This window comes from Hypoxylon trugodes (genome assembly GCF_022578975.1).
Source record: "Hypoxylon trugodes strain CBS 135444 unplaced genomic scaffold F4822scaffold_23, whole genome shotgun sequence".
NCBI classification, from domain to species: domain Eukaryota; kingdom Fungi; phylum Ascomycota; class Sordariomycetes; order Xylariales; family Hypoxylaceae; genus Hypoxylon; species Hypoxylon trugodes.
This window is the reverse complement of record NW_026250038.1, coordinates 1-12,334: the sequence shown is the minus strand read 5'-3', so window position 1 is coordinate 12,334 and position 12,334 is coordinate 1. Positions and strand designations below refer to the sequence as shown.

The following is a 12,334-nucleotide window of genomic DNA, read 5'->3' as shown; positions in this document are numbered from 1 at the left end:
GGTTACCTATCATATAAGCCTTCGCCAAGCAACCCCTCTTTTATGTTCTATCTACAGCCTAGAATGTCACCTTAAACCATCCCAGCTATGTTTCACTATCTGAATTTTATCGGCAATGATGGTGGCAAAGGTGCCGTAAATGGGAATGCCATTTAACTATCGGCAATTTAGAAGCCGCTTCCCGAACGAAGGGGTGAATCATTAATCGAAGCTGTTAAGTTAAGGGAATGGGTTAGGATCTGAAGGAGCTAAGATATCGTGTGGATCCCCTTTCGTAATCGCGTCCCATTTATAACACATTTTATAATTTTTATTTATTTAATTATTATTTCTTATAACGTTATATACACTGTAATTACAGTGCATTTTATAAATGCTGCGTCAATGAAAGATACACTGTGCGAATATACTGTGTGATTTTTTTAAATGATTGATGCTTTGGCCCTTTTCGCGTTATCGTCCGCTATGAGAGGGCCCAATCCAAGTCCTCTTAACTAAGACTACCTAGCTACCCTTTTATATTATATTTCTAAATAAATGCTAAGTATAAACAATCTCATAGGTATAATTGGGACCTCAGCGGAGTTTCTATCGTAATTGTGTATCGACTCGCAGTCCTCTTCGTTTTCTTTTCCTTTCCCCTTTCTCTCCTTCTGTCCTTACCAGGGCGCTGTTAAGTATGCGCATTTACGCCTCTCCCTCTGCCTGCACGTAGTACCGCGCTACTTAAGCCAGGCAGCATTCGGCAGTTATGGTCGGTAATGTGGTTTCGAGGCTCGTCCTTGTAAATTGAATCTAACCAGCTGTGAAAGGCCTTTTCCCTTGAACCAAGGGAGCCTAGGCTGACACAAGGGTACAGTTTTGAGGCCAAGGCGTGGAGGATGACTATGCATCCCTTCCCGGCGAGATAATAGTGAAATCGGCTCGGAAAGGCGACGTTTTCGCCGGTTGATATAACTGTCTCTCTCTCTCTCCCTCTTCCCCTCCCTTTCCCTTTCTCCCCCTTTCTCCCCCTTTCCCCAAAGGAAAGTGATAAATCAAAGGCTAAAGAATCCCCAGTAGCTGTGAGGGAACCTATGGGAAGCATATACAATCCTAGTACCTTTATAGAAGTTTGCGTTTGGTCTTCTTTTCCTTCTAAAGCTTTATATCACCTTCGTAATCCCATTGCATTATTTCGCCCATTTTAATATCTTTGAGTTTTCTAAGCCTATGCGATGCCTGGCTTTACCGACCTCCCTCCAGAGCTCCGCGTTTTAATATGGAAATGTTGTCTTCCGGGCCCCCGGAATGTCTCGGTGGGGATACAACGACATACACGAGCACCAGTCATCCTCCAGATCTGTCGAGAGTCGCGAGCCGAGGCGCAAAGGATCCGGCCCCTTGAGCTCGCATTTCCGGTCCCCGATACTAAGGGCAAGGTCCACAGCAAGCGTGTCTGGTTCAACTTCTCGGAGGATCGACTCTGCGTCGATAATTTCTTGTTGTGGCTTGTCATCTGTCCTGAAATCTCTCGACCTTTACGTTCCCTTGGCTTAAAGTTTATCCCACCATTGTTCAGTTGGGAGATCCTGAATTATGTCAGAAACTGGGAAAAGGCCATCACTGGACTGGAAGACGTGGTGCTCGTAGAGGAAGACACGTCTGACACGGGACAGACGCCGGTTATAGGCACAGCATCGTCAATGGTGGATATATATCGAACGTTTCCCCAAATTAAACCTTACTGGACAATACCCATGAGGGTTCACCGGCGACACGAAGAGCACCCGTTCGACGATCCCAAGTATGCCCCCGCAGCAGATGAATTCCACCATTACGTATTCCGCTGTGCCATAACCAGCCAACTTGAGGTCCAGGTGCTATCTAGGAGCCGACTTCGCCAATTCAGGAAGGTCGCCGGAGGCACGGAGAACGAGTTAGCAATGGGCTATCAAGGTTGCCCAGAACATCCTTGGGCGCCAGATCCAGAGATACATCGATGTCTCCGACACATTCCGTAGTAAGGATGTGTGGCGACCCTACAGCCAATATCTAGGCTTCGTCGCAGCGTCTTGGTTCCTGATTTTATGGCAAATGGTAATTAATCGGTGATGATAATCTGTGGCGAACCTATGCCTCAAAGAGGTATAGTCGTTGCTGGATTGACTAATCCGGGGTGTCTTGATTTGAAGGTAACAGTATCAATAATAGGTCAAATAGTAAAGTAGGTTCTGTTCGTCAGAGAGGCTTCGAGTCCTCTCACTATACTCGAAAGAATAGTCTTAGATTGATAACTAAAGAGCTATAGAAAGAATGACTGGATACATAGGGAATTCTGATAGTTTATATAATTTAATATCCTCCTTTATCCCTTTCTACTCTGACTTGCTCTGTTCTGCTCTGTCACCCTACAAGAGCAGAAATTCCTCATCCGAGGTTTTGCCGTGATTGGCCCTTCTCCGTTCATTGTAATGCAAGGGTTGGTTTGTGACATATTTCCTTATGTAAGCTACACTTCCCCTGAAACAAGCTTTACCACAGGATAACCAGATATAATTCCTATTTTATAAATATTACCTACCTAGCTAAATATTAATATAATAATAAGATATATTCATTATTTATATATGAAGTACCTTTATTATTTAATAAGTCATAAATATATAGATAAATTTACCAGAATAATATCCATTCTTACCTATAGATTTTATAAAGAAATTACCATAATAATATGTCACGAACCAACAGCATCAGGCAACAATTAAAGAACCAGAAGTAGAGGCACCCCAGGTGTTGGTAGGTACATACATAAGTGAAGCAAAATAAAGATAAAGAAAGAACGAAATAATAGGGATGAAACAATGTGTATTAAGTTATCTAAGGAAGAAAGACTCTTCCTCTGAGGATATCTGCAGAGAGCTACCTATTTATATGTATATATACATAGGTATAAGATTGGATTGTCAATATAACCATCACCAGGCCAATCATGGAGGAACTACGGAAGGTTACGATTCTGCTTATCCACATGACCTGAGGTGATCTGTATGATCTGTATGATCTGTATGATCTGGGACCAGATCAACCAGATCACAGTAATAATAGACTCTAGGGAAAGAAAAGAGGAACAACTATATAACCATAGATATTTCCTATGTATCTAGTCACTCTTTCCATAGCTCTTTAGTTATCAATCTAAGACTATTCTTTCGAGTATAGTGAGAGGACTCCAAGCCTCTCTGACGAACAGAACGTACTTAACCACTTGACCTACTATTGATACTGTTACCTTCAAATCAAGACACCCCGGATTAGCCAATCCAGCAACGACTATACCTCTCCGAGGCATAGGTTCGTCACACTTTATAAGGCCGGCTTTTAGACCAGAAAAATCATATATCTAAGTTTTTAAATATATAATTGTATCCAAGTATTAATAATACTTAAAAATAAGATATAATATAAGGTTTTCTATTTTATCAGTATATTATTACAAGATAAACACTACCACCTCGTTAACGGATAAATGAACAGTTTTCATTTATAGGATACGTTCAGGCTCGGAAGATACACAAGCAATGACGCAAATTCAAAACAAGCCCCTCCCCGCCTTACCATCACCAAAAATGGTACCACCGTTGCCGTTGTCGCAGCGACGTGTGCTCTTATCTGTAAACCCACTTATCCAAGAAACCCAAGAACGGACCATCCAGAGGCTTCAAAAATATATCGATATTCTTGACAAAGAAAATAAGGAATTATAACAGGAAGTTCTAGTATATAATTTGCAAAATTTGGAAATTTGCCAGAAAATTACGCTTTTAACACAGCACAATATATACTATCTCCAAGAAATAAGGCAAAAGGATATCAAATTGATGGGTATGGCGGAATATATTGTTGCGGCTTTTCGGGAATATAGTGGTGAAAAAGGCAGGCGCTCGGTGGATGAAGCCACGAACGTTGGCGATGCCATTGATGAAATTATCCATGCTTATAGTAGATTATAACTTGGTGGTTTTCTCAATCGAGCCTTTGGTGGAAGCGATTTAATAATAGGTTATCTCGGCCTTAACCTTATCAGAAGCTTCACAAATCTCCTCTAACGAAAGTTAAGATTTTTCCAATTTAGGGACCTTGTAATCGTCTGCTTCGAGACTCTCAGGGGCTTGCGGCGTCTCTTGTATGAGCTTCTTAAGTAATTCCACTTCACCTCTTAGATCGCGTAGTTCGGCATCCTTTCTTCGAATATCTTGCTTTAGCCTTTCAATAACCCCGTCACGTTTATCCGGCTCCCGTATCGACCTGTATTCAACACCGGTATACTTCTCCCAAACGCCCCGAAAGTAGTTCTCGGAATTCTCGGCAGCCTCTCGAAGAGATATTTGTTCCTGCAGCTCTTCCCGAACAAAAGCTAGCTCTCTCCTATGGTCGAAAGCTTTCGTAAGGTCGGCGCAAGCACGGCGGCATTGGCTTTGAAGGACCTGGTATCTCCCCACGACGTCTTGGTGTCTATTCAGGACGGCTTGATATTGCGCGAATAACTTGCTGTACTCTATTCCTAAAGCTTCGTACTTGCCCCGTACAGCGTCAAGCTCCTGGGTGAGACGAGTCAACTCTGATCGCGTCTCATCGAGCTCGCACCGAAACGTATCGTCGCCGCAGACGGGAAGTCTTTCTAGCCAGTTTTGAACTTGGAAATCCTTATCGTCTGCGCTTGGACGCGGTAGAATCATCCTGGAATGATCCGTCTCCATTTTTATCCTTGACAATTAAAAGAAAACACACAGTAGGTAAAATCTATAAGTGGCGGGCCAACGCTGGAAAAGTGGTGGACGTACAGTGACGGCTAGCGAGCCGAAGTTCGGGAAGGTCGTTCGAGAGTGTCGATACAGCAATTCAAACCATGACCTCAACAGGCACCATCTTTTCTCTTGCCCTAGCTTATCGCCTACTAGTAGACACATTTCATTAAGAGCCGTGAATTAGAGGCGGGGTTAGATGTATAGGGCCGAAGACTTCGAATGAACCTGACATGTCTTAGTAGGTATGGGTGCAGATCCGAACATCCCTTCACCTTCACGGAGATACGTAGCGCGCCTCAACCTGAACGAACGATCCTAGCGAGGAGGGAGAATAGGCGTCTATGAAGGGAGATGGCCTTTGTTGGCTGGTTGAAAGTGATTTCCCGAAGAAAGGAGGCGATTATGGGTTTCGACGCAGGAAAGGTAAGAAGCTATTTTACGACTGTCCTAGCTGGTCCTAGATATACGTAACTCGAGTATTATTGGTATAAGACCTGGGGGGTAAATTGCCTGGGAAGGCGGCATGGAATATATTACGCGTATCCCTGTGGTCGATCCGACAGTTTGGTTGTATTAACGCTGGTAGATCTGTTAAAGTTAAGCAACGTAACGGTTGGGCTCTATAATATACCTAATAAAGAAAAGATCGCTCTTTACCCCTAATAAGCATAGCTTTAATACGTTATTGTTTGGCCCTGGTACTCCTTCGCCCTTAGTATAATATTATAAATATAAAAATAAGTATAACCTTAACAAAACATAAAGCCTGCATTCATATCTCTTAACCCGTTTGCCGAAGCAAGGAATAAAGGATTGTCCATCTTTGTTTCGAAATTTATCTCCTGAAATAAGCATAAATATCAAGCTGGGGATCACTATCAATTCCTATTACGGTACTATATAATGCTAAATTTATTTAATATTGTTTAAGTAAAATTCAAATATAAAAAGGTTATAAAATATATATCCCTTTAATATAATAATCTTAAAGCCATTTGAACTATTAAGGAATACTTCTAATGCTTACCTCCTATTAACTTCCTCCCCTAGTGATTTGACCTAGTCCCGACTTAAAAACCGGCTGTCCAGGCTGTTCTTTTTTTAACGCCTTTTTATCACCACCCACAGCCCTCACAGCTAATCCACCATATAGAATTATGATTACGTAGGTTAGGTATAGGAGCAACTAAGAAGGTTCAGTTTCATTATGATTGGTTGGCACAGGAAAGGGGAATTCCCGACAGCCGCTGGTTTGGTTGCCCTTTCGTACCGAATCTCCCTTCCTTCGGGAAAAGCGGTCTCCGTCTGCCGGCTAAGGAGATCTCTTTTAGGATGGCTTCCATCCTCGGCCTTACCGATATAAGAACAAGGGAGCGTGAAAAGAAGTCGAGGGAAAGGGAGTATATTTTCGTAAATGCTACTCTTCGCGAAAACACCTGTCGATTCCCTCTACTACGTCGTTAGTTCTTCATTCGGTCGGCACCGACATGGCGCAACCATCTGGGTCAGCCGGCTTTTCGATATTGCCTGCCGAGATCCGGTGTGAGATATGGCGCTGGGCAATTCCGCGTCGGGTAATTAAAGTCGGATTTAATGATGAAAGTCGTTGCCAGATAATACGTTTCTCTGCCTTCTCTTTCACCCCGTCTGAGTACCCGACCGTCCTCCAGATCTGCCGCGAGTCTCGCTACGAGGCCTTGAGATTCTACACATGCTTACGACCTATGACTCTGACCTATTGTTGCCGCTGTCCATCAATCCTTTTTAGTCAATTCGATATACTTTATCTCGCGACGCCCCCGGTTGGATACGGTTTATTCGCTCTTCGGTATCCGGCATCCAGGATGATAAGCGCCATTGCGATTGACATGACCGATAACTGGGCTTACGAACTTGAGATGCTTTTTTCATATCCCGATATTCGTTTCGAAAAGATCGCGGACCTATATTTTGTTTCGACGTCAAAGGACAACAATCCGACGAAGAAGCAAGGCTTACGGTTTTCTTTAACTAACGGTTCGGAAGAAGAAGATCTCTTCCATCAACTTGTGGCGGAAAAGATCTGGGGATTAGATGTTTTAAAGCACGTGCCAGATATTTACTTTAGACAACTTAAAAGCCAAGATAGGTAAAGAATTATAATAAGTTCATCATATAAGAATGCGATTATACAAATAAAATCTCTAGAACATGTAAATTGTAGAAGCTTCTTAACCAACATACAACATATTAACAAAATATTCAATTCGAAACTAACAGAATAGAACGTTCATGTTACCGACCAAGTACAAGGTAACACATATAATATAGAATTGGGGAATAATGACCAACTAATTATTAGGAAGCTTTTGCCTTATGGCCTAACTAGTTGTTTCTAAAATGGTTCATGTCAGTCTACATCAAGCCGGAACATTCTCAAGAATTTTGGAACTGATCTAACTAGTATGATATAAAAGTAGTAAGAAGGATGAATAAACGGACCGTATCATGGTGGGACAGTGGATTGGGAGACTTTATATAAAACTATAGGAGGCTTATAGCACCCTACCTTCGGAAAAGACAGTTTCCAATCTACTTCTAGAAGCCTTCTTACCGATGTCGATATTCCTTACTTAGGCCAAACCAATACTCCTTAACAGATTAATACCAGCCTTTACCGCTGTCTACTGCTGTCTTAACAACTTTGTTACAAATAATTCGAGGCGATCCGACCAGACCTTTAGTTTTTGAATGTTCTCGTTGGTTTCCTGGCTAAAGCGGGCGGTATCGTCTTGCATCCTGTTGTGGTATTAGCAACCGCTACCCCCTTTCTAGCGAGGACCAGCTAACCTTGTGTTAAGATCGGCCAGCTGCATTTCGAATTGATCTTTGATTTTCTCTCGGATTTGGTCTTCGATCTGGGCCATAACCTTCGGTACGATCTCGGATATAATTTGGGGAACGGCTTCCTGCATTGCTGTTCGCGCTTCAAGACTATCCGCGTGGCCACTTGGCCGTGAACCGTGTGCGGTGCCGTCTCCTTGCTCCTTCCTCCCTATCCCATCCCGCACAGTCGACATTAGTCGAGTCTCGTCTCCTGCTATCTGACCCGAAAAGAAACCCCCCCAGCCGTAATCGCCGGCTTGTAGACTTGGGGTGTTTGTCGAGGCGCTTGTAGCGTCGATCAAGGAGGGGCATAGCACGTCCGCCGCGGGGAAGCAAGAATTACAATTTGCGCAGCCGTGGTAAGTGGTAAAATTAGGGTCTATCCCGTTCCTCATATCCCATTGGGTCACGTCCTGGTTACTCGACATCTTCGCTGCTCGACGGCTTCCTTCTTCAGGACTATGCCGGTGAGCGCGCGTATATTATATACAGGGCGTTTCCTATTTATTGCGGATAGATTATTTATTTTTAGGGTCTGTCTCGGAACTTGGCCATTGCCTTCATCTCGTCCTTCCGTAGGGAAGGTGTTAGCCAAGATGAAGAGGCGCAGCTTAGAGACGCGAAAACATCACGCTGAGAGTCTCACGTGCCATCGTTCTTACCAGCGGCCAACGTTATCCTTGGCTTAGGGGGGGAACGGCCAACAAAGAAAGCGATAAACGTGTATGATGTACTTCGATTTCGAAGTGGGGACTGTTTTACTAAGGTCATCAAGTTTGGGTTACAATGTTAAGCGCCGTGCTTTAAATAGCTATTGATGGTTGTCTGAGCTGGAATGAAGGGAACAAAAATAATCGTATCCCATATAGAGACAGCTTCCCAACGCGATTTCGCTTCTTCATCTCATCACAAGGCAGGCCAAGAATAGAACCTGCTACTCCGGAATTAAAGGGGACAGTTCTACTTGCAGCCGAAGCCTTATACAAAGTTCCTCCGTAGCAAGTTTCTCCCCTTTTACGTAATAAGTAGTTCGAATGCTAAGGACGATAAGAAACCTCCGAACAAAGGCAATACCCTCGGTCTAGGGCGGAAACCCGGCGGGTTGCTGTAAAAGACGTTTCTTCGTGGTCCCGACAACCTGGATACGCTACTGCAAATCGCCCAAATCGTCGCGGAATAAGACAAATTGATAGAAAAGACTCGCTACCTAAGCAAGGATACAATACGGGCCCTCCACACCTCCATAAGAAGCCAACGCCTTATTAAAAAGCCAATAAATGATAAGAACATGGATGGTAAAAGTTCAATGTAACCGTATAGCCAACACTTCGATTCTCATCCCGGATATGACATTAAAAAGTTAACACATTGTTTCTAATAAAGGCGATCTATAATAAATAAAATGTAAATAGGATAAAAAAGCTTCCACGTTTAGAAACTGAACTGTGGCTATGGGATGGTATACAGCTTCCGGCCTTATAAAAATCCATCTATTATACGTTATATATAACGTCCCTTCCTTGTTGTTACGTTCCAGACTGCGGGGTAACACATATAATACAGAATTGGGGAACAGTGACCAATTGGTCACTGGGAAGCTTTTGCTTTATGGCTCAACTGGTTATCCCTAAACTAGTTTGTGACGCGCGGTATGGCATATCTTGAAGAAAAAGAATCTCATGTATTCTCTATATTCTAATGACTGCAAACCGCCTCTTTCTGGACACCAACTCGCCGCCGCGTTGGAGCCGTACATGGTAAGGTAGCTGGAAGGGGTATGATAGACCAGGCTTTACTCTATATAACAATACATAGATACATATCTAACAAATCGAGTCCGAGAACATATTGCCAAAGGTATCCCGAGCTGCAACCTCACTTGACCCCATTAATAAAAATAGATATTTGAGGACAGAAGGCAATTGGTTTAACTGGGTGAATTGTCGATCCCTGACTACGGTTAGAAGTGCCGCAAAACCTTTGGATCGGCTTGGAAGACATTGGCTAGGAGAATTGGCGAGTCGCCGAGAGGTTAGTAAGGGTGATATCCTTTTAGAGTAAAGGGGGATGCTTTGCGTAGCGCGCGACGGATTTCCGGGAGACTAAAATGGATACATGTGGAGCCGCATACTGTATCCTCAAGCTAATATTCGGTTATGGAGGCGAGCATAAAAGTGTTTTATATAAAAAAATATCTTTTAAAAGTGTGAAATAATCTTATTATATGAATTACCTATAATTTATAAGTATAAAAGCCTAAGCCCTTTATCCTAATTAGCGTCAAGCTATACATACAATTAGCTATGAAAATGGACGCACGCTCCGCATGTCACCCTCTGACCCCTTCGCAAACTTCTTGATATAAGAAAATAAGAAACAGCGGGACGAAATGCTCCGTGTCAAGTCGTTGATGATAGGGCTGCCTCCATAGTCCTCCTTAACCCAGCTCCCTTGCGTTTTGGACGCTTCTGCGGCGGTGGTGTTGTATGGTCCGGTTCCGATGGTATCTTTTGTTCTAATGGACATATCGGTATATGAGATGGATATGTCCTCGTTACTTGACTGGCATTTGGGCTGTCAGACGCTCTAGCTTGGAGGCCTGTATCTCCCGTAGCCGCAGGTGCTACGGTTTTGCTCGGTTGCAGCATACAGTAAGATTCCTCCCCAGCCGGCCCCCTCTCTTCGTTTATTGTCTCCAAAGGATATATAGCGTGTTGTGTACTTAGGTAACTCGGGGCTACGTATGGTCTGTACAATGGTTGACTTCGAAGCTGTTCCAGCTGATGGGTGAGGATCCCGTTGGCCTCAATAGCTTCTTGCAGTTTACGGTGCTCTTGCCAGTACGCAATCTCAAAGTTGCCTGCGTGGCATTGGTGCTTTTCCAACATATCGCATGCTTTTCTTAAGAGGGATAAAGTCTCAGGAATTCGATCTTGTGTATCAAATGAGGAGTTTCTTATATTAGGTATATCGGAATATACCACCTTGTGTGACTCGGGCGGCGGACCCTGCACCGATTTTACTTCGGCCATCTAAGTTATTTATATTAGATGCTAGTTTTTTAAGTTAAGGGGTAAGGTTTACTTTACTTTGTTTAAGCATCGGTTGAATGACATTGGATTCAATATTGGTATTATTTAAACTTTATAAAAATAATATTTAAATTTAACAAAAATATTATTATATTTATATATATATTTTTCATATATTTTATTTCTATTTAATTTTAAATTTTTAACCTTTTTTTCGGTTTCGTTAATAAGGGAGGGTATGTTTAGCAACTAAAGTCAAGCACCAAATCTCGGAACGATATGGCCTATTATTGGAATCTTTCAATAAACGGCCTAAGTAAGACCAGCAAATGTCTCCAATTGCTGCAACAGAGATTAATTATAGGCCGACAAACAGGCCCGTAACAAGCCTTAAACTCGGCACAACGATCCTGCTTTAAGGCCTTTGCTATGATAGGAATAATATATGTCTAAACCATCATTAGCTATTGAAACGTTCGCCCGGACTTGATCAGCGATTCGCTATGGCAGCAGATCATCGCATCACTATGTTTCCCGGCGGCGGACCCAACATTTATCCACTACAACCACCAGCGGCGCTTAGCAGATGGGACGGTGTTAATCTCTCATTATAATTACCATAACCTATTGTCTAATACCTAACCTAACATCATAAGTATACATCAGATCTATATTCTAATCTTTGAAAACGTTACAATAATAATTATAAGTAAACCTGGCACATCTTTACTGTTCTAATCCTCATTTTAAATACCACCATCATGATTATCTACCTACCTAGGTGTCACAACCAACATCCAGACGGCCTCTTTGGGGAGGCCTAGGTGGAGACAGTACGATCCAATCACGGCTAAACCATGGATAATCTATACGATCAACCTAATCAAGATGATCTGACGGATCAACTACCAGATCACCCAGATCAATCAGATCAACCAGATCACAGTAACAACAGACTCTAAGGAGTGGAAGGAGGAACAACTATATAACCACAGATATTTCCTATGTATCTAGTCACTCTTTCCATAGCTCTTCAGTTATCAATCTAAGACTATTCTTTCGAGTATAGTGAGAGGACTCCAAGCCTCTCTGACGAACAGAACTTACCCAATCATTTGACCTATTATTGATACTATTACCTTCAAATCAAGACACCCGGATTAGTCAATCCAGTGACGACTATACCTCTTTGAGGCATAGGTTCGTCACAGCATACAATATGTAGGTGGCAGGTAGACACTGAAAAAGTGGTCGACATACCTAATTGTTAAGTGATTTGGTCTAGAGGTTTAAGCTGTGAGCTTAGCAGTAAGCAATCCGCCATAGCGGCCGTATACACTGGCTTGCTGCTTATTAGTACGAATTAGTTAATCATATTATCAAGTGCCGAATGACCTCTATGAAGGGTTAAAGCCATTGCCCAATGGAAGGAGGAAATAATCCATTTAATCTTATAAAAGGCAAGCCGTTTCCTTATTACTACCTTAACTAACCTTGTATGTACGTAACTCGAGTACTACCTGTGGAGACGAATCGTGTGGGGGTAGCATGGAACATCCATCGTTGACCCGATGGTCCAGCTCTACCTAGGTAGAAGCCCGCTGCCCCTACCCCCATGCTCACTGTGAAGGAAATGACGAATGTAGAGCG

The 12,334-nt window shown here is 42.8% G+C and overlaps 5 protein-coding genes across 5 annotated transcripts; 2 read left to right on the top strand and 3 right to left on the bottom strand.

Moving 5' to 3' along the window:
• Positions 1–1,217: 1,217 nt before the first annotated feature.
• On the top strand, positions 1,218–2,003 carry F4822DRAFT_441810 (uncharacterized protein; the record flags this gene model as incomplete). The annotated part of the gene is made up of 1 exon (XM_051462906.1): positions 1,218–2,003. One exon carries the CDS (start codon positions 1,218–1,220, stop codon positions 2,001–2,003), a length of 786 nt encoding a protein of 261 aa, XP_051308328.1.
• A 2,091-nt stretch (positions 2,004–4,094) lies between these two features.
• F4822DRAFT_435465 (uncharacterized protein) lies at positions 4,095–4,739 on the bottom strand (the record flags this gene model as incomplete). The annotated part of the gene is made up of 1 exon (XM_051462189.1): positions 4,095–4,739. The coding sequence occupies one exon, from the start codon at positions 4,737–4,739 to the stop codon at positions 4,095–4,097; it is 645 nt and encodes a 214-aa protein (XP_051308327.1).
• A 1,535-nt stretch (positions 4,740–6,274) lies between these two features.
• Positions 6,275–6,919, top strand: F4822DRAFT_435464 (uncharacterized protein; the record flags this gene model as incomplete). Its single annotated transcript, XM_051462188.1, has 1 exon — positions 6,275–6,919. One exon carries the CDS (start codon positions 6,275–6,277, stop codon positions 6,917–6,919), a length of 645 nt encoding a protein of 214 aa, XP_051308326.1.
• A 531-nt stretch (positions 6,920–7,450) lies between these two features.
• F4822DRAFT_435463 (uncharacterized protein) lies at positions 7,451–8,080 on the bottom strand (the record flags this gene model as incomplete). Its single annotated transcript, XM_051462187.1, has 2 exons — positions 7,451–7,565; positions 7,617–8,080. 2 exons carry the CDS (start codon positions 8,078–8,080, stop codon positions 7,451–7,453), a joined length of 579 nt encoding a protein of 192 aa, XP_051308325.1.
• Positions 8,081–10,051: 1,971 nt separating this feature from the next.
• Positions 10,052–10,540, bottom strand: F4822DRAFT_435462 (uncharacterized protein; the record flags this gene model as incomplete). The annotated part of the gene is made up of 1 exon (XM_051462186.1): positions 10,052–10,540. The coding sequence occupies one exon, from the start codon at positions 10,538–10,540 to the stop codon at positions 10,052–10,054; it is 489 nt and encodes a 162-aa protein (XP_051308324.1).
• Between the last annotated feature and the right edge of the window lie 1,794 nt (positions 10,541–12,334).